This window comes from Drosophila arizonae, chromosome 3, assembly GCF_054131065.1.
Source record: "Drosophila arizonae isolate 15081-1271.41 chromosome 3, UAZ_ARI_1.0, whole genome shotgun sequence".
Classification (NCBI taxonomy): domain Eukaryota; kingdom Metazoa; phylum Arthropoda; class Insecta; order Diptera; family Drosophilidae; genus Drosophila; species Drosophila arizonae.
Window position 1 is genome coordinate 15,895,961 of NC_142923.1, and position 25,196 is coordinate 15,921,156.

The window sequence follows — 25,196 nt, forward strand, 5'->3', positions numbered from 1 at the left end:
GCTTCATTGTCAATTCACCTTACTACTTTTGGTATTTTGAAATAAAAAAATACACTGTGTGTATTTTGTCATATACCGACAGTGACCACACTGCATAGTCTCTGGCATAGCTACATTTTAAACGCTTTAGTCTACTTTTTGTAAACCGAATGTGCAAAAATGGAACGCGCTTAAATGCATACGCGACAGTTAAGCAAACAATAAAGGACATTTCCAAACAAAAAGGTTTTTTTTCGTCACTAATGCTTTTATTTTGTGTTGTGGTTCTAAAAACAAGAGATATGCCGCGTGCCGTGTCCTGGTCTTAAAAATGCAATTTCATTACTTTAAAGTTGTCGCACTAGTTTATTTATTTTGCGCAAATATCAATAGAGTTTAATTTAGTTTTTATGTGCGTAAAATCAGAATGTTGGGAGGGGAGAGCTACGTAAAAAGAGCGCGACATTAAGTGTGCTGCCAGATGTGCTGTTTCAAAATTATGGCTTCGTCCTTTGAACAAGGGCTTACTGAATATCCTATTCATAAACTATTGACAAATGCAAAAGAATTGCATATATAAGAAACATAATTTCGTGTAAAATTAGCTGTGATAAGAGAAAAAACTGCGCTTTTGTCGCTCTGGCAACGCCGTGCGCGCTGTCAAAATTAGATCTGTGCGCGTGCCGTGCTTGCTGCGTTAAGTGTAGATGCGCGAGAAAATATAACCGAATTATATCTATATAATTTGAAGAAATGCATAACATACAAATCAATGTAGATCGTGCATAGATTTTGATGTTTTATAACTTATCTCAATGTGAATATATAAGATTGTAAATGAAATTAATATTTTGTCGTGATTTGCAATGCGCATCACTGTTAGCAAGGGAGCCTCCGATGCGAGAGCGGGAGCGAGAGCGAGAGAGGAGAGCAGTGTCAGTGCGTGTTCCTGCTGCTACTCATATTTTCGATTTCTACCTTTTGCATTTTAAACGTCTTTGTGATCGGTTGTTGTTGGTTGTTGTTCGGATGCGATTTAGTTACTTTGTATGTTTTATTTTCTCGTCAATTTAATGGCACGCCTCGAGTGAAATGTATATTGTGTAACAAAATCAAAATATTTCTGCACAAGAATGTGCCAATAAAAATATATGTATATTTATAAATCAGCTATGGTTAAAAAATGTGCAAAGTAAAAGCAACTAAATGTCAAAGTGTAACAAAAAACAATAAAATGTGAAATGATAAAGGGAAATGCATAGCGCCTAAAGCAAAGAAAAAGTTAGCACCCATTGAAAGCAAAAATAAAAATATACCATTGCGTCCAAAATTCTATGCACTAAAGTTAAATGTAATAAAATCCTTTGTTCATATACATTGCCAGCAACAATGCAGTGTTTTTTTTTTATAAAGTTCACTCTCCAGCGGGAGAGTGTAAGAGAGAGAAAGAGAGAGCGAAGGAAGGAGTGAGTGAGGGAGAGATATAGAATGTGACGTAATTTATATTTATTCTAAACAAATACTCAACTCATATTGCCAAAAAAGAAAACAAAAAATAGAAATAACATCAAGAGCGTGCGCGATTGTCCGTCCCTCTTGACAGTTTGTAATTACCAATTGCAATTGGCTTTTAATTTGAATTTTGCATGCAACAGGGCGCGTGTTACTCGCACGCACACACAAACACATACACATACACGACCAAACGTCTCATGAGAGAAAGGCAGGCCGAGTGGTAAACAAAAATACAAAATGTGCATGGGGAAAACGGATAACAACAATAACAACGGCAATGGCATGGAATTAATGTAGAAAAAAATGAAAACAACCAAATAGCGGCAGAGCTGTCGAACCTACCAACACAGTCGCCCTACGGCGCCTTCCTCCACCCAATGTTTTTGCTCGCAAATGTGAAACAAAAGCAACAAAACAAAAACAATAACAACAATTAGGTAATGTTTTTACGGCATTCTCTTTTGCGTCGTCGTTTCGTTGTTTGACAGAGAGCATGAGCGAGAGAGATAACGAAAGAGAACGGAACAGCAAGAGAGCAACGGGCGCTCATTTCAATGCCGATGTTTTTTTTTTTTGTCGTTTTCGTTTGACTTTTGTTTTGAAAGCATTTTTACATGGAAAATTTTGTGTGCGTTTTTTAGAGAGGAAAATTTTGTGTTTGTAAATGTTCTGATTAGAATGAAATGTGCTGGTGATATGTGAATTGTAATGTATGTATGTATGTATATAAAAAGTTTATTGTTTCACGAATTTTATTTGCAGTGGTGACCAAGTATATACGTACATACACACACATTTATATTCTAAATTTGATTTTGTTGACCAATTGCATTTGAAATTTCCGTAAAAATGTAAATGTTACAACCAAAGAGACCCAAGGAAATTGTTTGTAAAAATAACAAATAAACGGAGTTTATATAAATTTATGCACATGTAAAAAGAAAGAGTGAAAACTTCATTAACTAAAAAATCAACAAAAAAATAAACATTTAAATTGAAACAGAAAACTTAAAGAAAAGAAATTAGTCTAGTTATCATGTTGAATAAAATTGATGAAAATGTCGCGCCAAATGCAACATTAACATCAACGCCAACAACAGCTACAGAAACAATAACAACAACAGCAATGGCCCCGACAGAAACAACTGGCAATGGAACGGAGCCAACAATTTCAACGCACCTTGCAAACGCGACGGCAACAATAGAACCAACAACAGGAGCAGCATCAGCATCAGCTGCGGCAGCATCAGCATCGACAAGTGCAACGGAACAAGAAACAGTCGATGTTGTTGTTGATACCGCTGCTGCCGACGCCGTTGCCGTTGCCGTTGCAGCTGTTGAGGGTCAAGCAACAGCAACAGCAATAGCAACAATGACAGTGACAGCCAACAATACATCGACGCCATTGCCGCTGTCAGCTGCGACAGCGCACACCGAATTAGCAACAACAGCTGATGCCTCAGTCGCTGCCTCTGCCTCTGCCCCAAGCACTGCCAGCGCAGTTGGCGTTGCGAACGAATCGCAAACAGTGACAGAACCAGCATTCGATGTTCAGATGCGTACGCAGCAACAACAGAAAATAAGAATTTATCACGGCGCCAAACAGAGCGCCGTGTGGCGAACCGATTCGCTTGCATCCAATTCCAGCTCGAACAGAAGCGATGCCGGATCGATCGAGGCTATTGGCATAGGCGTGGCCATGGGCAGAAGCAGTTACAGCGGCACCGGCAGCGGCGGCTATGCCACAGCGCCCAGTCTGCTGCAGCGAAAATTTTCGGATAGCTCATTTAGTGCAACAGCGATGCCGCGTCGCGTTTCATTCCCGGAAAGCGATAAGGAGCTTGTTACTGGATATCTCGAGCCGGCCAATCCGTGGGAAAAAGGTAAGTCATATATGTATATTGCCATCAAATCTTAGTGAAAATTCTATTTAAACGATTTTATTTAAAATGGTTGGAAACGGGATAAATTGAGATGAGTCAAGGAATTTTCATTAAGCTTGGGGCACTTAGGGTTAATTTTTTTTAAACATACTAAGATTGTACTACTGCTTAAAATCTATTAACTGAAGTGCAGTGTTTTGATTTTTATGAGCAGAATTTCTTTGATCGTAAGAACTTTTATAAACTTTTTTCAAAGTATATTTTCTTTGAAAATATTTTCAAAACAATAATAATATAATATACTACGTAGCAAATATTTTAAAGCTTATTGATGAAATAATTAAAAAATTATATTAATAGTAGCCAATTAGAAATAACCTAAATCAAGAAATAATTGACTAAATCAATTAATAATTAACAAAAAAAAAAAAAAAAAAAATAATAATAAATAAATAAAAAATTCTTATAAAAATATATTAATAACAAATCTCAAAGGATATTTTTTGTTTTGTTTTAATTAGATGAACTATACAGCTTATAGGCTCAAGAAATACATGTATGTACATATACATATATGTATGTATTTAAAGTTTTTATAGTCTTGACATCAATTGTATTAAGTAATGTAATACACGATTTAATTCAAATGTACAAGAAATTCCCTATAATCAGTGCTTAATTCGATTGGCACTTGTATTAATTACTTTGCTTCCGATTTACATATATAGATAAAAGTAGTATAATACGTGATAGGATAGACAAGTTTGCTATGTCTTTATAGGCTATGCTCAGTTGGCGGATACTTCGACGTTACTTCACTTTACTTATTATGCGAGAACTTGTGCAAACACGGAAGTTAAACTTGAGACACATTTCGTAAATTACGCTTCCTGTGATTTAATTCAATTAAAGCGATTAATTTGCAAGTAGAAATGAATGAAATGCATTGAGAAACTAAAGCAAAGCAAGAGAACCATAACAAGAACATTAATAAGATGCAGGAAAGAGATAGCACGAGCAGTACGAGTGCGAAAAGGATTCGGTGAGGCATTCAAGCAAAGACTGCAATTGATCATGCAGCCGGTAAGTGCGCAAAGCACGAAACACAAATAAGAACTATATGACAGAGTGAGAGTAAGGGAGATAGAGGGATAGAGTGAAGTGGGGCTACGAAGAAACAGAACAGAAGAACGAACGATGTGTGGGTGGCTGGCAAACCCCACAAGAGAGGAGAGAGTGAGAAAAAGAAACGAAGCCAATTCAATGAAGTGCGCACAAATATTTATGCAGTTTGCTTTAAGTGAATGTCTGAATGGCGCTGCACTCGAAATAACGGAACGCAATAAATGGCGATGATGACGTTTGTTGCCAAGCGCATTTCATTTTGATGTTTCTTCTTGTGTTGCTCTCTCTTTCTTACACAGTCGCCCAGTGGCGAAGTGATGCGCACAATTCAATCATAGTGCGAGTTGTTGACAGTTGACACTTGCGTGCGTGCGGGTGGGCGGGCGTTTGTCGGCGACGACGTTGATGACGACGTTGCCACCGTTTTGTGCAGTCTTGCAATTTCATATTTGTGCACATGTGTGTGTGTGTGCGCGCGTGCATGTGTGTACAAACATTAAACAATGGTGTGAGTGCCAATGCATTAGAGTAGATTGATTTTTTTGTTCTACAGATATTAATATGTACATATGCATATGTGCATACATACATATGTATAACTTGGGGATTTCCAGGTTTTATAGAGCTTAGTTCAGGTAGTTGCTATTTGAAAAAGCTTTAATTTAAAAGCAGCTTGCTAAATATTACGTATACGCTTTAAAAATATCACGTATATCAAGAAATAAAAATAAAATATATAAAAATTAAATAAAAATAAATAAATATATACAAACTGAATACAAATGTATACGCATAACAATTTAATAAAAATATATATAAAATTCTTAAAAAACGATATTCTAACAGCAATATTTGCTTAGAAATGCATTTTATAAAAAAAAAAAAATAAGTTTTCACTTGATTTGTTATGTTAATTGCAGACATTTTTTTGACTATATTCTAGTTTGCGAGTAGAACTGAATCTGGAGTCTATAAATCGTTCAATGTTTGCCAATTGAAAAATCTGCTTTTATCTGGAATACCTTATTTAAACAATAGCCGTTAGGTCTGTCGCCATTCTATTGCAATTGCCTATGAGTGATTGGTTTGCCTTTGATTTTGCTATTTGCTTTATTCGTATTAGTTTTTAATTTTTTTTGCCTAGCTAGCGATAAAGATGAACAACATCAGAATCGCTGATAAGATACGAATTTTGTGCGATTCGTGAGATTCTACGAGTCGGTTTTTGGACCTCGGATCGGTTACGGTTTAGATTTGCGCGCACTTCATAAAGCTCACCATTTGTATTTTGCTGTTCGCTTTCTGCCTTTTTCGCTCGTTTACTCATTCCCTCGTTCTCTACGTAGCCGCTGTTTACCGGCTCCATTTGTTGTAGGCTTACTTTTTTTGTCTACCATTTGTCTACTATCTGTTTTCTCACCGCAAATGCTATAAATTGTAGAAACGATTACGATTACGATTTGTTCAGCGTGTTTGTTTCTACACATATATATACATACATGTACATATACATAGCTACCTCTATTTAGGTGTATTGTATGTATATTTAGATATAAGTCTGCGTGTAAATACTTTAAGTATGCGAGCGTGGACTCTATGTATTGTTTGTTTGCTTGACTTCGTCTCTTGCCTTTGTTTATATCTTGTTTATTAGATTTGCAGTAGTTTTTGTTTCTCGTTGTTTTCTTTTCCTTTTTCTGCTTTTGTCTTTTCGCATTTGGTTCGCTTTGTAGGTGTATTAACTCGTACCATGTGATGTCATCCTTGTCTGAAGTAAAAGTGCTTCAGTCGACGCTAGCTCGACTAGGAAATACCCAAGAGCTGTGCAATTTTTGAAATAGCTACGGTTTTTCTTACTTTATGAAATTAGTTATAATTTTATATTATATACTTCTTGAATAATGCCTGAAAAAGTGCCTAAGATTATACTCAAGATATATTGGGCTTTAAATTTTTGGATATGTGGTTGATTCATAGAGGTAAGAGCAGAGGCATGTTATCGACATTATCAATTAATTAGATATCATGGATTCGGTCTGCTTCTGCCACTTACATAAGCTAAGCTAAGACCCTTTTCAATGTAGAGCCTGACTCTACAATAGGCAAATAGTGCCTAATGTAAACAGTTTGTATTGTTTAATACCCTATACCAATAATATGTTTACCTTTTTGAGAGTTATTTGATAGGGCAAAGAAGAGCGCAAAAAAGTTGCCAGAAACTATATAGGTTGATTAAAAGAATAAAATAAACACATTTTATTATAGCTTAGCTATACATACATTATTTCGCATGTATCTTCATTTGCCTTGAATTGTCGACAATAAGTAAAACTTTAGAATTGAACTTCAAGTGAATGAGTGAATGAGCAGCATCATCATCATCATGAAAAGGGCGTGTTTGGGCGTGTCGGTTGGCTGTTAAAACAAAAAGTAAATATTTATATTTATATTTACTGTGTATAAACAAAATAATTGAAGATGTTTGCAGCTCGTAGCAGTGATGGTTGAACAACATTTCAAATTTGGAGAAGCTGTTCAGCTAACCAGATACTTGAAACTATAGATTGTCTTATATGCATTGCTGAAAATATAGTTGTAGATATTAGAAATTGGTGTTTAATCGAAATGCATAGCATGAAGCTTAGTTGCTAAACTAAGGTATACACAATATATACGATACAATATATACGATACTTGAAACATGAAAATCTTGAAAATAAGAGGGTATTGAGGTTTGCTAAATAATCTATATCTTATAGTTGCCATGAATCCAAAGAATATAGTTAAAAGCTTTATGAAGAAATTATGCCAAGCTTTTTCTCTTAATTTATTAAATTTATAACAGAAATGCAAATTCAGCGTTTTGCTGAACACACTTAAGTGCGCACATTTATAAATGTGAATATTCATATACATATATACATAGAAATATACAAAAATATATATCTTTGTGTGTTTGTGTATATTTGTATGTAAGCACCCAAAGTACTAATGAAAGATGATAAAAATGTCACGAGCTCGATTAATGCACATTTCGATGTAATTAATTAATGCAATTCCAGCAAAGCAAAGCAAAGCAAAGCAAAGCAAACTAAAGCAAAACAAGGAAAAGATCGAGCATAAAGCAAATCAACAAAGAACAAAACAAACAAACACAAAGAAAAACAAGTAAAAGCGTTATTGATGGCTGTAAACAACTGCATTATACTCATTATTATACATTCAAGGTTGCAAGGAAAAATCTGTTAAGAAAGAGAATAAAAAGATAAGAGAAGAAAGACTCTTCGATTTGCTCTGATTATAGAGCACGTTAGAAAACTAGATGTAAACCTATTGATGAGATAGGTATTTGAGTTTTGATATGCCTCCAGAATGGGGAATGGGAATGGGTGTATATTTCTTGGACGAACTTTAAAAATCTAATTATTCTGCTGACTTGCCACACATTCAAATGGTTATATATTTTTATTACTCAAAGACTCAGGCTTTAATAGGATTATAAATTATTATATTTATTCAAAATATGTATTAAAAATGAGGATTTCTCATTATTTTATTTTATATTGTAAATTGCTAGTCCTTAGATTCAATTTTAAATTATAGATCATAGATACAGAATTTATTAAACCAATATACTCTTATTTCTTGCTTAATGAACGAGCATCGCAATAGCAGATATGAATGTTAATCTCAACATTTAGCAGAAATGTCACTTGTTGCGGAAATAATTCCACTCTCTCTATAACTAATATGTCAAAGAATAAAAAAAGAGAAAATATATTGGAATTAATTATATAGTTTGAGCTATTTATCTGGTCATACATCATTTGTTTCGTGTGCCGTTGTCTTAGAATTTGTTCTTTAACAATGATAAACGATTCCCAATGTCGTCGTCCATCGGCGCTCAAGCTGATTAGCAACTGCTTACGTAGAAATAAGTAAAAAACAAATAGAGAAAAAACGCGATAACAATTGTTTTGTACCCAATTTGTTTTCACTTAGCCGAAGTTTTGCATAACGAATGAGGACTATAAATAAAATCAGTTTTTTAAGGGGCTTGGGGCATAAAAAATACAAGTTATGTTGTTAATTTGATAAGGTGAAATTCAATTTATTCAGTTATGATTTTTTTCAGGACTTCAAAAGTGAAAAGCCAGGCCAGAGTTTTAGATAAATCAATGATAGGCCATGCAAATAAACATTATATACCCATAGATATACATAAATATGTGTATGGGAATGGTTAGATGATGTCATTTTACTACCGTAAACCGTTGAATAGGTTGGCAAAGGCGTAAAATATTTCACATAACCTGAGAAGACCTATAAAAGATGTAGATACCAAAAGACTTGGACTACTTTAATATGCATAAACTTCTGCGTATTGCTCTCCAGAAATTAAAAATAAATATTATTAATATTAATTAATAGACTAATAATGTTTAGAAAGTACAGCCAAGCAACAGCTTTGTTCCACCTTCGGGATATTTTTTGAGTCCTATATTCTCTAGCTAGGAATAGTCTTTCCCAAAGGATATTTCCTAGTCGGATACCTCTAACGAGAGTTATTTTTCCTTTTAAAAAAGTAACGGATAAGCAAATTCGTTGGCCAAATTAACCACGAAAACTGAACAGTTTTTATTAGGATCTGATGGATTTATGCACGTCTTAATGAAACTTTCATTAAGGCGCTTTATCACTTGTTTTGACCGCGAACTAAAGAAATTATCGACTTGATGCCAATTTGTTTATTTAGTTTTTTTTATTTATTTTTTTATTTTTTTATTGTATTCAAATGATGCTTGCTATAGCTACAAATTTTGTCCTCAGTTTCGATTTGTTTTTGGCAAACAAATTTCAATAAATCGCAAAAACGTTGAGAACAAGTTTCGAGAGCGAACAAATACGAATTCGAATCGGACCGAGATATAGTAAATGTTTAGAGAAAATTAACAGCAATTTAATTGAAAAAATTTTTTGTGTTTTTGTTTTGGCTTTTAGCGTATGCTGCCTTTTGCCTTTTGCTTTATGGCTTTGCCTTTTGGCTTTGGCGTCCCTTTTCGAAGGCAGCGCCTGTCGATAACGCATAAAAATCAATAGAATAATAAAAAATTGAAAAGCATTTAATACGCCAATTGCCACAAAATGCGTGTGTGTTTATATATAAATACACATACACACACATTTACATACAACACTAACACACCCACACACACACACAACAGCTGCCCGCAGGCACGCGCTGTTTTCTTAGCTTGAACCGTTGGATGAGCTAATTCGCTTTCGATCGATAATTGAATGATTAAATCGGACGATTGGGCTCTAGCCAAGTGTAGCGAAAGGATCCAATAAATAAATATACACAATGTTAATATCTTTTATATATATGTGATTTCATGTGATTTCCTGCTCTATTAAATAATTGTATAAAGTGTATTTGTGTGTTCTGTCAACAATCGCAATTTTTCGGGGCAAAAATAGGCATGCTATTAAAATAGAAATGAGCACTTAAATACAGTTATATTTATATTTATTCAACAATCATTTTATTTGACATTTATCAGTCCAAATGCTGACTAATAAGAACAAAGCGGAGAAAAAAATGAATTAAATAATATAATTGAACGCGGTATGCACGACTGGAAGATGCCTCATAGATTTAATATGTGTGTCGATGTTGCAAAATAGTAATAATATTAAGATGTCTTGAATTTATTTGATACCAAAAAATTGTAATTGTAAAAGTACATATTTTGTTGCTTATTTAAATTGCATTTCTTAAAAATATGTATTTATTTACTATTTAATATATCAAAGTGTTACATATGTGATCTTAAATTCATACTACCCTTTGCAAATCTATATAAACTATATATATAAACACTGAAAACAAAGCAAATTTTCTGATAAAGATATTGTTTGATTTTAATTTTAGTTCTGTCATTTTTATTTTTATGTAAGTAAGCACAATGTATTTTATCGTCATGGGTGCGATAACAGCGTAACAAAAAAATAACATGCAAAAAAAAAAAAAAAAAAAAAAAACGCCGAATTTTCTGTTTTTGTATCTTTTGTTGTTGGTAGAATCGAATTGAATTGTGTTTCGAGTCTAATTTCTGAAATTCACATAGTTTATTTACACTCGAAAGCTGTTTACGACACAAATTGCTTTCATCTTATTTTCATATATTTTGTTTATTTGCGCTATTCATGTAGGCCCAATTTTTAATTTTACTTTGTATTTCAGACTGAGCGTAGAGTGGATATATTATGTTATATCATGGGCGGTCTTTGCTTATGGCAATTTAAATTGGTTCTTTTTTTTAAATATATATTTTTCTTTATAGATTAAACATTTTACTATTAGTATTATAGATTGAATATATTTTACATCTAGAAATATTAAATGAAATGCTTTATTAGCTAAGTATTAAGAAATCATATTTATATTTAACACTGAGCATATGATTTATTAAACTAATATTATCTAATGCATGAATAAGTTATAGTTATGCAATTATATTAGTAACTCATTTATTGAAGTGTTAAATTAAACTAGTTTATTCCTTGATTAACAAAATTTCTCAACACGTTCTTTCAAGATCAGAAAAAAAAAATAGGTAGATTATGAAGAAATTTCATGCATTTTCATTAGCATTTCTAGCTTGATCAGTTAATCTTTATATTATTAAATTTCTATGCTGAGTAAGAAAAGCAATGTTATTGCTGTTCACAAAGTACATCGTTTGAAATTTGTAATAGATATTTGTTTGGAGTTCCACAGCTTAAACATATATAGTATATACACCGATGGCCATTGGAGGCGTGGTTTTGGCGCTAGAAATCCACAATTTGTCAGTTGCGTTGCTGTCGACTCTCTCTTGAGTCCTGTGCATTTAATATTTTGTTGTTTGTTTTTGTGTATTTAATTACACGAAAACAAAACAAAACAATACAAACTAATGCCATGTGAAATTGACAAACGTAAACTGCCGGGAGCACTTGAGGCATTCATGGAAAATATTTTATCAGTTGAAAAAAAAAAAAAACAAAAATGAAAATAAAGAAAAAAAATTATTTACAATTAACGTAGAACGCACACACAAAAAGCGAAATGTCGAAGTCGGACGACACATTGTCTGCCAGCGCAAAATGAAAAGGCTGTATATGGTATACATATACATACATATATATGTATAAATATGTTTACATATAGGTACATATATATAATAATGTTTCTGAGGAATTGATGTTTTTAGTATCCGAGCACTAATGAATCATTTAACAGATGTCCGTCTCGTATGCCACAAGCCATGAAAACTGAGCGGCATGAGACACATTTTGAACGATTGCCAATAAAGAAAAAACAAATATATATTTATATATATATCTTTTTTTTTTTTTTGTTTGAAGAATATTCTAAGTTAGACAAAAAAGAGCATAAATAAGAGAGTGGGCAAGAGGGAACGAATGAAATATACCCTGAAATTGGGCAAAAGACAAAACCTTTAATTTTTAGATTAGTATGTATCAATATATCAATTGAAATGCTAAATAAACATATTTATAAAGTTATATAACACAAAAAATTACAATAAAAAAATGTAATATTATAAATCAACATTTATATATATTAAAATAATAATTATTTAATGATTGAAAGAGTTGGAATTTTATATTTCTATAATTATTAAATATTTCTATATTAATATTATGATATATAGCTTTTATATTTATAGTGTTAATATTAATTACTATAAATTTATTTATTCATTTTGTTTTTATTTTTTTGTTTATTTTATTTTTTAATATATGTTATTTATTCTTTAAATTAACGCTTTTTTTTTTTATTGAGATTATAAAACTATAAAACAATATACCCCGCTTAACTATAGCCATTTCGCCCAGGGTATCTCAACATTTGTGCGAGCATCTTTCGTGTTGGCATCAAATTTTGTCATTGATTTAAAATGGATCGTTTAATTGCCGGTTCTTTGAGGCTAGCTAATGCAATGATAGATTAATCTGTTTACATTTCTCAAGAGGAACTAATTTTAGCATTTTTCGCTTTGTATCGTTATGTCTTTCAATGCACTTGGCATTTGGCACGATTCACGTTTATTTGTCGCCTAGAAATGTTTAAACTGAATACGATTTGATACGCCCCCAAAGCCCGAACATTTGCATTCGCAAATGTGCTATATAAACATATAGTTTACATTTTAGCTCTATGTCCACATGGACATACGTACAATATCAAAAGTGGAATACTTACTTTTATTCTGTTCAGATTTTGTCAGGCTTCGATTGCGTCTGTCAAATTATCATAAAGTGTATCTAAATTTAGCTGGAAATTACTTGTCTATCCAAAAAGCTGGCGACAGCAGGTTCGTCCGACTCGCAAATTACAAGTTCACGATTTGGAAATGCCGCAATTTCATTTATCTATATCTATATATATATATATATATTAATTTTCTTGACATTTGCGAACAATTTGTCTGCGTCTTACGACTCATCTAGATGATGATGATGACGCTGATAGAGATGATTATAATGCGTTTTGGTTGTTTTGCGGGTAGACACGCACGCGCCAGCAGCTTGACTCTCTGTTTTATTTATGACAAATGCTTGAATGACTTCATATAACAGCAAAATGATGTTGCTACCCTGTGGCCAAAGCTAGAAGGAGCATGATACCCTGTGGCCAAAGCTAGAAGGGGCATATGACTGAAGAGTTAAGCAAAGAAAGTCAAAGTTTAATATGAATATAATTTTATTTAATTTACTTTTATAAACTATTTATGCCATATACAGGGTATTTCACAGTTTATCAGTTAGACCATGTGTCTCTTTCAATGTATTTCTTTTGAAATTGTCGCATTGCATGACAAACGGAAGAGTCAACAATGTTCTTTGTTTTTATGTATTTTTGATCACAAATTGCGGAATTTGGATCAGCTGCTGATGTTGTGATATATATGTATAGTATATATGTATATATATGCACAGATATGTTTGTATTAATATATACATTCTATATTGCTAATATATATAAACACTTCCAGTTGTGACGTGTGCGCGCGTGAGCCAAATAGAAAATAGAAATGTATATTTTATTTTATTCACAAGCAATTTAAATGTACATAAACTTTGTATATTCAAAGAATTTATGGCGTTTGAAATGTAATTGAATATGAAATGAATTATTCGCTAAATATTTTATGAATGATTTATGCACATGTATATTTTAAGATAATCTTATGGGATTTAATTTGCGTATAATGTATATAAATATCAACATGCATAGCCAAGGAAATGATTATATATAGTGTATACATTGTAATGATTATTAATTATTCAATATTTGTGTTGTTTTTGCAGTATGCCAGGTGTCGAGCATAGCCGAGATCACCGATCTGTACGTGAAATCCTGCCGTAAGCATAACACAATACCGCTGAAAAGCATTATGGAGCACCTGAAATCGCTGGATTTACACCTGCCGCGGCAGCCGCTGCTATCGCTCAAAGGCATTCAGCTGACGCCCAACGATTGCGAACCACTGGAGGAGATATTCATGCGGGTAGGTGGCGAATTTTACGGCTCGAAATGCAATTGTTTAATGTTTTATTACGCATCGAACCCGCAGATACAGTACAAGGTCATCGATTTGTCGGAGTGCCCGCTGAACGAGAGCTGCCTGAGTGCACTCTGCCAGATGATTGAGTACTATGAGGCTGCCCATGAGTTGGATATTTCGTACAACAAGGAACAGATGACGGTTCGTGGCTGGGGCCTCTGCACGCACATGGTTGGCCGCAGCCAGGAGCTGCAGCTGCTGAATGCCGAGGGCAACCAGATATCTAAGGTGGGCGCCGAGAATTTGGGTAGCGCGCTGAGCACCTCCAATCTGCATACGCTCAAGCTGGAGCATTGCGGCCTCAAGGGACCGCCACTCACCAATTTCTGTAAGTGTGTGAGCATTGGCGTCTGTGTGTTTGGATGATGCTTTAACGATTCAACTATTCAACTATGCAGGCTGCAAGCTGTACCACAACAAGATACTGAAGGAGCTGTGGCTGGGCTACAACGATTTGGATTGCACCGATGCGCAGCACATTGCGGATATGTTGCGGTTCAACCACAGCATTGAGCTAATCGACATTAGCAACAACAACATACGAGACGAGGGAGCCAAGTACCTGGTGCAGGCACTGATACTCCAGGCCATCGAACTGGAGCGTCGCAGTGGCTTGCCGCTGCAGCGTGCGCGCGCCATTGAGGATGATGACCTTGTGTCGCCCATGGAGACAACAGCGCCGGTGCAGTTGGATAGCCATATTGAGCACTCAGAGGCAAAGGCTGCGATAGCCAGCACAGCGTCGCACGTCGTTGAAATTATGGAGACCGTAGTGGAGCAGCAGCCACCAACACCGGCGACTTCAGCGGCATCATCGTCGGTGCCCACGGAAGAACTCGGCAGCTGCGAGCCAGCAGTTGCTGTGTTAGTGGACGTGGAGAATGATGCGGACGATGACAATACAGAGGACACGGTGCGCACTCTGAGGGGCGGCGGCGGCAATCAGAGTGCAACTGGCCAATCGATGCTGGACAAACTGCTTTCGATGAACAGCGATAGCAGCAGCGAGGAGGCGCCATCCAACATATCCACCGACACTCTAGCCGCCTGCTGCTCCGAGGACATCAGTGAGATAAGCAATGATATCTACGATGTGGCTGGCAAATTGATATCGACAGCAACATTGACAGCATCCATGGATGAGTCGACAACAACAACAGCTGTGCCGGTGATCAGTCCAAGTCTGGAGCAAGTGACTCCAGCCATCCAACAGCATCAGCATCAGCAGCAGCAACAACAACAACAGCAACAGCAAAGTTCCCAAAACGAACGCAACTTATGTGGTAATATATGCATTTTATTGAATGTTTTCTTCGAGATATTTTATTTAATGCCTCATACTAATACTAACAGAATGAAACTAAAATTTTTACAGCTGATTTTGCAGGTCATTTTTTGGACCGATTTCTTTTTCAATTTTTGGGTTTTGAAACACTATCTTCCTTTAGAGTTTATAGATTGTATAAATTAGTTAAAGTTCATATTGAACGTAAGGTTGTGAATTATATGAGTTTGTATGCATTAACCATTTGCTCAAAATTCTTATATGTATATCATATATATTTAAAGCATGTATGGGTTTTCACTAAAAACTATTCGAAAGTATCACACTTTGTGTATGAGGTAGCAGCAGTAGCTTATGTAGAAAACTTTATTTGGAAACAGTAAATATTCATTTCATATATTTTATTACTATAATTTATATTTTATTTATTTTTCAAAATAATTGTTGATTCAAGAATATTTTTAAAAATATGTTGCAGATAGAAAAAAAAAAAAAACAGTAAAATTGAAATTACTAAAATATTCTTTATATATAAAAATTGATGGGAATGGAAAAATACCGATCTATGGTATTAAAAAAAAAGTGCAATATATTTTAAATAAGTTAATTTTGTTATTTAAGAATATTTGGAGAAGTTTGTTGTGAATAACAAAGATTTCCATATTCCCTAAGAGTTTTTATACATGCAAATTGAATCATTGTTGCACTTCATGTTTCTATTCCTACATACAATATAGTAGTGTCTGATCTAGATTAACTTTACTACCCTCCCCTGCCGCTCCCTCTTATCTATTCAATAATTTTCTAATACTTTTATTTCTTGCAGATATTACTCCCTCAACAGAGGCTAAAACCGTTGAACCCAATGCAACCTGTGTACAGAATAACAACAATGCAAATTCCCACAATAATATTAACAACAACAACAACAATCATAATAATAATAATCAAGTTATAAACCAAATACCAGCGGCTGAGGCCGACGGCGCCTCCGGCGAGGCAGCAGCGATATACGAAGTAACTGCCGAAGAGAGCGACTGCATCAATGGCATTGAGGAGCCGAGTGGCTCACGACCGCTGGACATGAATAAGAATGCGAAGGCTGGAGACGACTTTGAGGATACGCACAGCATGGATTCGGCATTTGAGAGCGCATCGGAGGGCGACATAAGTCGCCATTTGCCAGACGAGTTTAGTCGGCTGTCGGTGTCGCTGGAGAGCACGCGACTGGATGATATGGCCAAGGAGATGGCTATTGAGACGGCGACTATAGCCAGTGAGTCGACTGAGTGCCTGCTGGTGGCTGAGGAGGCGGCCACGCCTGCGTCCACGACGGCCCCAGCTGTGCACCTCGCCCCGCCGTCCGAGCCGGTGATACCCGAGGTGATTGTGGCGCCGGCGGGGCCCAAGGTGACGATTGCTGCTGTTGATAAGGAGCTCGCTGCTAGCCCTTGTCCCAGTCCGACGCCTACGCCGCCGCCGCCATCAACATCGCCGGGCGGGGTCAGCAGCGGGTTGCGTCGCGTGGAAACCAGCTGCACCTACCTCAACCAGTCGACCCGAAATCGTTCCCAGAGCTCGGACAGTCTGTGCAGCGAGAATTCGCTGGACGGCAGCACAAGTAGTGTGGCCGATCCGCATCTTGCCGAGAAGCTGACCAAGAACGATACACTGTCGCGTCGCCATCTGGTCGATCCCACGCTGGAAGCGGCTAATCGTGCGCCCAGCGGCCTTAAGGCACTCGCTCTCTGGAGCAATAATTTGACCAAGGACTGCGGTCCGTGCATAGCCGAGCTGCTCTCGCGCAGCTCCTCGCTGGAGCTGCTCAACATTGGCAAGAACTGTCTGTCCAATGACTTCGTGGCCACCATCAAGGATAGCCTGATCAAGAACACCACGCTCACCACTCTCGGCCTGCAGAGCGCCCATCTCAGTGCCAAGGGCATCGAGACGCTCGCCTCCATCCTGACCTTTGGCGGCAACAGCAAGCTGCAGCGCATCGACATTCGTGACAATAAACTAGAGGTGGAAAGTCTGAATATTATTGCCGAGGTGCTCAAGTCCAACAAGACGATCACCCAAATCGATATCAATGATGAGCCCAAGCGTCTAACGGTAAGTCAGCCAAACGTTAATATACAATTGAATTCTCTTCTAACGCTCGCCGAACCCAACAAACAGCCTATATAATAATTATAATAGCCATAAATATCTTACATTTTAATACGATTTCAATGCAGGAGATGAAGCTAATGTGTTCATTTTATTTTTATTTATTTAATAATTTGTATATCTATATCAATGTCAATTACACAAGGGGTATAATTTAATTAATCAGTTGCAATAATTAATTAAATCCTTAGCATATGTAAAGCACTTTTTATGACAAAAGTAATATGCCTTGATCACAGTTAAATGTTATCAAAAGTGTTAAATATGATATATAAGAGAAAAATTAAAAATAAATAATATACATATAATAATATAATATAATAATTTTATAACAAAATATAAAAATAAAATGAATGGAATTAGATTAAAATTGTTTTTAGATTCATAGAACATAGAACATAGTTTATGTTTTTCAACTGAAAAATTCTTTTAAAAACTTAAAAATCTTTAATGATTTTGTATATATACATATATTTATATTAAATTATATTTTGGCAGATTCTCTAGAAGTACTTAAATGTTTGTTAGAGTCTTTTAAAATATATTTTTTATTTGTATTCTGTTTTACTAAAAAAAAGGGAGATAATATGGAATACAATGAGTATATAGAAAAGTATATGTATATAAAATGAATTTGACTTTTCGATTTGTAATTCTATTTAAATGTTGGTTTCTGCTCAAATTGCAATCTATAGAGTGCAGCCCGTGTAAATGACATTTATGATTTTGGCCATAGCCGAATTCCAAACAAGAATTATATATCCAAACAAAATATTTGTAGTGCGCGCAGTTGTGCGTTTTGTGCGTTGCGTTGATTGTTGATTGATTTTTATAATTGAATCATTTTCATTTCGTGCTGTTGTTGTTATATATACATATATATAATATAATACCAACTCCTTCATCGCAAAAGTTGCCAATAGTGCCGATAGTAAAAGTTATACCGCCAACATCAATGCCGCAGGATAGCGTAAGTAAATCCCATACAACATCATAGCAAATTTCCTTCTCGTTCCTCGCTCTCGCTCTCTATAACTCTCTCTCTATATACTTCTCTGCCGCCTGCCGGGCATAATCGCAACGAATTATTGGCTTTGCTACCACTAATAATAAGTATTAAAACAAAACAAAAACCGCTAACAATGCTAACATTGCAATAGTTCAACAGCTGCAACTTCGTTTGTTAAAAATCACCTAAGCTAATAGCAAAACGAAAAACAATGCAAAAGCTGAGCACGATCAACAATTTTCCTCTGAGCACTATATGGGAGCGTGCATAACTGAAGAACACGCTTCTAAAAATAGCCAAAAACAGCTAAAAAACAAAAATCAGAGCAGTTAATTAAAAATTTAGTGAATATGGGAAGAAATTCTAATTATACTAAATTGAAGCTAGAATTATTCAATATATATTATTTATTAAATTTGCTTTAGTTCATCGAACTAGTTTGTTCTTTAAATTATTTCCTCTTTTTTTGTTATCATAAATCAATATATCATATTTATTGTTCATAAAGATCACAAATGGCTCTTGAACTAGATGAACTTAAGTAATGAATAGATAGATATAGTTCGCAATGATATTCACTCCGATGAATCAAAGTTTTCGAATGATTAACTGGAAAGAGAGTATTTAATAGTCAACACTACCCAACATATTCATAGGGATTTTCTATTTTCTATTCTTTATCCAACATAGTTCTTGAGCAATAAAAATTTGATTTTCTACGTCTCAATTATATTTACCACTATATTCATAATCTATGTTTTCGATCTCCAGTTAATTTGTAAAGCTGTAAAGCTAAGGAAAATTGGGCTTAGAAATCATTGATAAACCCCGCAAAAATTCTACTTCATTGATAGTAATGGTAATCAATGATAATGATAGAATAAATATCATAATAAAATAGTATTATTTATACAATCCAAATATTCAGTCATTGCTGTCCGGTTCTTGACCCAAAATTGCTTATATTAAAATTAGAATTTCGAATTACAAACATTAATCAAATTAATTAAGAAGTAATTAACACAATTGGAAAGCCTTCAAAGGACAGAAAGGTCTACTTTAGTTGTGCACATGCTTACTACAAATATTTGTACTCTGCCAAGACGATCGTTATGTAATATTGAAATTAAAATACAAAATCAATAAATCAATCAAGAGCTAAAACTAATGCATTCCATTTGGAATTATATGTTTGATGTTTGTTGTTGCAGATTGGCAGCGATGCGCATTTGGATTATACGCGAGTACTGGGCACAGTGCGCTCCATGTGCTCGCGCAATGAGAAGATGCAGGCGGAGGAGCTGGAGCTGGCGGAGAAGGCGGCGAACGTGGGCGGCAGCAGCAGCAGCAGCAATGGCAACAGCAGCAACAGCAACGGTGCCGTCGGCGGCAGCAACAGCTATATAAATCGGTGTCGCGGCGGTTACTACTTGGGCTCGCGGAAAATATCGCTAACGTGCCACAGTCGGCCGCTGGTGGACGCAGCGACTGGCACTGTGACCGCTGCGCTAGCAGTAACCGCAATGCCCACGCCGGCTGCCAAACTGGAGGTGAAGCGCAAGACGAATGCGCGTCTGCGCTCGCCGGGTCCCAGTCCGCCCACGGTATCGCCGTCCTCCTCGCCGAATCGCAGCCGCTTTCATGTGTCGCGCGTCAACGAGATCAGCAGCCCGTTGACCTCGCCGCTGGCCCAAATGCCACCGCAGCATCCGCCGAATCCGCGCTCGGCCATTAGCTGCATGTCCATACCGGCGGCCACCGTCGGCATTGCTTGCAGCGGCAGCGACGACAACATTGGCAGCGGCAGCGGCAGCAGCAGCGGAAGCGGCCTGTTGCTGAGCCAGAGCACTCCGAATGTGATGGCCGCGTCGCAGTTGCCCACGTCCAGTTCGCTGCCATCGATGGCATCGGTGACCTCATCCACACAGACCATCAAGCGGCTGTCCGTGTCGCCGCGTTCGCGTTTTCACGTCTCGCGCATCTACGAGGATCCGCAGACGCCACCGATTCACCTGCCCCCCACGCCGATGCTGAAGTCGGCGCGCAAGGCAGCCGCCCAGCTGGCTGAGGCAACCAGCAGCGTAGCAGCGACCACATTGACAGCCGCCGTCACGGGCACCGCAACAACAACAACAACCACAGCGATGCCCATCAGCAGCGTGATCATTGTGGAGCCATTGCCACCACCCACCGCCGCGGCCGCCGCTGACAATGGCAGCGCACACCAACAAAGTACAAATGGGGAGTCGGCGGCGACACAGAAGCTGTCGCCCAACTCACCCAGCACATCATCTAGTTCATGCAGCACCTCGCCCATATCCAGTGCAACGAGCAGCAGCAGCAGCAGCAGCAGCGGGGCCTCCACCGATCTAACAGACAGCTCTGGCAGTGCGGAGCCAGCGGCAATAGTTGCTGCCAAGAGCTGCCCCATTGCTGTGTTTGGCGACAATGATATCACACTGACCAAAGACTCGGCAGCCGGTGCAGCACTCTCGGCAGCAGCATCAGTTGGCAGTGAGCTGGACTCCACAGGGACAGCAACAGCAAGGGGTCAACAGCAACAGCAGCAACAACAGCAGCCACAACAACAGCAACCGGCGACACGTGCACGCAAATCATCTTGGATTGCCAATCCAACCACTGTGGACAAGCTGCTCACCCTGTTCAATCCGAGCACCATGTTCCAGCGCAGCTCATCACCGGAATCAAAGCCAGCGGCTGCTCCGGCCTCAGCCATGGCTCCACTCACAAACAACGCACAGAGTTAGTCAAAACTATTTTCAATTTCATTTAATTCTAAAATAGTTGCATTAGATTATGTGAGGAAAATATTTTGTAAATTTGTCCGTTTGCCTCAAGATTTTTAGTCATTTGCTGTTAGAGAATTTTTGATGCAGGGAATATTTTATGGCCTAAAGAAAATGTATTAAGACTTGGTATACGATATAGTATACGATATTTTAAATAGGGCACATCCAAACGATAAAATGGAAAAAATTGTGTAATATGATTGAAAAGTCATATTTAACATTAATGCTGATTGATATGTAATATATTTAATGTATAGAATATTATAGTTGTTAGTGCCTTACATGGTTCACATGAACCTTATGGATTCAACAAAATAAAATTAGTCTTACATATTCAACATTAAAAATTGTGATCTAGTGATAGTCGCTGAAGAGATTTCACTTTAACTAACTATGCAGGCATGATTCCACATATATCCTTACTTTATGTTACAAACGTTCTTAGGGTTATTTCTACGTTAAGTATATTCAATGTGTGGGTGTTTTCTATTCCATTTGTTAGCTTACTCAAAGGCCTAAACTTAGTTAGAGCCTATCAAAGCTTAATGGCTTAGAAAATAAAATTAATTTAGTTGAGTTCACCACAGTAGAATAGACGACTCAGATTAAGCACCTTTGGGCTCTCGTAGAATAAATATAAAAAGTAAATATTAAAAATTACATAAGAATTTTAGAATATTAGAAGATTTAACACTTCAATCTATATATTTTGTTAACTAATGCAACTAAATTGATATGCTTAAATAGTAAACGTATAGAACTTACATGTGATACCCTGGTAAAGCAATCCCGGATACAATAACATAAAAACATCAACTCATCATTTCATGAATTTAACATTCACATGCCTGCATTCCTTATATCTAATTTCTAATGCTCTCTTGCAGATACAACAACAAACACAACAATGGGTAACAGTGGCGACGTAAATGTAACGTTTATGGCCACACGGAAGACAACGCCGCCAGCGAGAAGCAATAGCTGCAGCAGCAGCAATACGGCAGCGGCAGGAGGAGCAGCGGGGCAGGGTGCCGGGTCGGGCGTGGTGGGAGCATTTGGCTTGGAGACGAGCGGTGGCGGTAGCTCGTTCCTGGACACGGCGTCGCGTCAGCTGCGCGACTTGAGGAAGCAAGTGTTCCGGCCGAACCTCTCGTTCAATATTGGCAACGATGGCGCAAGCAGTGCAGGGCAACTGGATGTCAATCCCAGTGCGGCTGCCACGACGATATCGCCGATATTGAGTAATGTTGCCGAGTCGCCGTCGCCACCTGAACGCAATGCAGTGCACATGCCGTTGAGCTTGAAGCGTGAGCTCAAGGAGAACATCTCGCCGGAGCATACCATCAACGAGGAGACGCTGCACTCGCTGCAGAAGCTGTCGCGTGTCGAGGATATGACTCTGAAGGCGGAGGCTGCCGCGGAGCTGGGCGACATTGAGATTGTGATGCACAGCGAGCTGGCGGACATGCCAGAGGCGGAGCAACAGCCCCAGCAGCAGCAGCAACAGCAGCAGCCACAACAACAACAGCAGCAGCAGGAGGATCTGGGGGCAGGGCTGGGTCATTAAATACTGAGCCCAAATGGAAGCAACAAAAATGACGTGGGCAATTTGACAATGTTGAGCAGGAAAAGCAGCGGATCAGCAAACACCCACCTCAGCATTCCCCCTGTCTCTCTGTCTCTATGTCCCTATGTCCCTCTGTCCCTCTGTCCCTTTGTCCCTCTCTCTAAGAAAATAACTTTATCTCTCTAAATCTGTTTGTCTCTGTAGCCCACCCTATGTCAAGACACTGAACAGCAGAGGGCATATTTCTATGTCCTTTTGCCTCTCCTCAGCCCAACTACACATACACACACACACATACACACACAAAACTGTTAACAATAAGAATCAACAAAAAGTACACAAGTTTTAAACATTACTTTGTTTTATTTTACTATTTTACTATACAAATACACATACACACACATACACGTATATATGTGTATATATACATATATATATATATATATATCTATACATATATCTATATATATTTTTTTTTGGTTAAATTCTTTTTAAGTTTTATATACGCATATACCTAATTATACAAAACAAAATATATATACAATATATTTTAACTATGATATCAAATGGAAAGTGAAAAATGCAAACGCGAAAAGAAAAGAAAAGAAATGAAATATGAAACAATTACTTATATATGTATGTATAAATTAGGCCAGCAAAATACACAACTATATGAATATATATTATATATTTCAAATGCTTCGGGCAAACTTGAATTGATTGACGCTTGAAAAGTTGTACAAGATTATTTTAATTGTTAATTTTTTGTACTTATCTAAAAGATGATTATCGAAAAGATTGTAATGCATACTTAAGTTCAAACAAGAACACCAATTCATTACTTACTAGAGCCTATATATACTTATACCTTACGCGTAAATAACAAGACTTTTGTTGTTCACTTTGCCGCAGGCTGCACTTGAATAATTCACATTTTATTGTGCAATGTGCGTTTGCTTTATTTAAGAAAACAATAAGAACGAAACTGAAGAGTTTGCTCGAAGAAGAATATTATAATTGAATGATAAACCCACCAGTCAATCTGTAGGCAATGTTAAGTTCAAATGACATCGTACATTCTTACACACAAACATATATATAATTCACAAATATATAACAAAAACAAAACAAAAACAAACGCAAAACCCAAAATAAATCCAATTGATCTCATTATGTGATATTTGTCGTAGTGCCCAAAGCGTTCACTGTATCCATGTTAAACCAAGCATACGAATTAAGTACGCTCTAAGCGAACAGAACCCAAGGAAAAGCAACCGATTTTCATTTCGTTTTCTTAAATATTATATGATAAAGCATATTTCACAAATTATACAATAAAATGTAGTCCAAGTGCAGTCTGTTGCAAAGCAGATGAAGTACAACTTTTCTAGCTGTCAATAAAAAAAAAAGTCTATAAAAAAAAAACTTAACACTGAATAAAATATTCATACATAATTAGAATGATATATATAAAGAAAAAAGATCTTGTAAATACTGAAAATCGTGTTAGATGATGCCCCAAATTTAAAAGTAAACGAATAAATTCTTTAGTTTTTTTTTTTTTTAATATATACTTGTTAATGTTGCGTAGTTTTTTGTTTTTGTTTTCATTTGATCAGTTTATTGTTTAATTTTCATTCGTACTTAATTTACAAATTATATTAATTATTCCTTCTCGGTGCTCATCGCCCACCTGCGGACACTGTAAATTAATGAATTAATTGTTTTCTGTTTTGATTTCATTGATTTCCTAAGAAACTGAAGTCTAATTTCTAGATCAATCATTCTGAAACTGAATACACTTTGATTGGCTAAATAATTGTGCATACATTTTTTGTATAATTTAAGATCATATTTAGTGAAACCAAGAGAAACTACTAAAAAAATAAAAAATTACTGAATAAACTTTTGAAAGTTAAAATGAAGTCAACAAAAATGTGTTTTTTCTTGTGGGAGTTTGGGATGACAATGAATTTTAGTGAACAAAATATATTGTTAAAGGAATTTAATAATAATAAGAGCGCCCTGTTCGAGAGTGCTCGATGGAAGATACCCTGGCGTGCATTGCAGAGAGTCGAAAGACAAATCGTATAAATGTAAAACTCTTTCTCATTATATGGATAACAAAGTTTATTTTCGAAATTGTAAGATGTTGCACTATTTCTTAATATTTCAGCCAAACATATATACTCATATCCAACTAAATTTAG

General features: G+C 36.5%; 1 protein-coding gene across 12 annotated transcripts; it reads left to right on the plus strand.

The window, feature by feature from the left end:
• The first annotated feature begins 61 nt into the window (after positions 1 to 61).
• LOC108610921 (uncharacterized) lies at positions 62 to 24,911 on the plus strand. Of its 12 annotated transcripts, XM_089463998.1 has the most exons (10): positions 62 to 225; positions 1,635 to 1,931; positions 2,257 to 3,377; positions 13,887 to 14,086; positions 14,153 to 14,471; positions 14,542 to 15,426; positions 16,255 to 17,543; positions 18,514 to 18,570; positions 19,821 to 21,372; positions 22,307 to 24,911. In XM_089463998.1, exons 3-10 carry the CDS (start codon positions 2,531 to 2,533, stop codon positions 22,984 to 22,986), a joined length of 5,829 nt encoding a protein of 1,942 aa, XP_089320124.1. In that variant the 5' UTR covers positions 62 to 225; positions 1,635 to 1,931; positions 2,257 to 2,530; the 3' UTR covers positions 22,987 to 24,911. The 12 variants fall into 12 exon arrangements, with proteins under 12 accessions (XP_089320124.1, XP_089320115.1, XP_017858788.2 ...); XM_089463989.1 differs by lacking the exon at positions 1,635 to 1,931; XM_018003299.2 differs by lacking the exon at positions 1,635 to 1,931 and having other exon boundaries at positions 2,365 to 3,377.
• Positions 24,912 to 25,196: the final 285 nt, after the last annotated feature.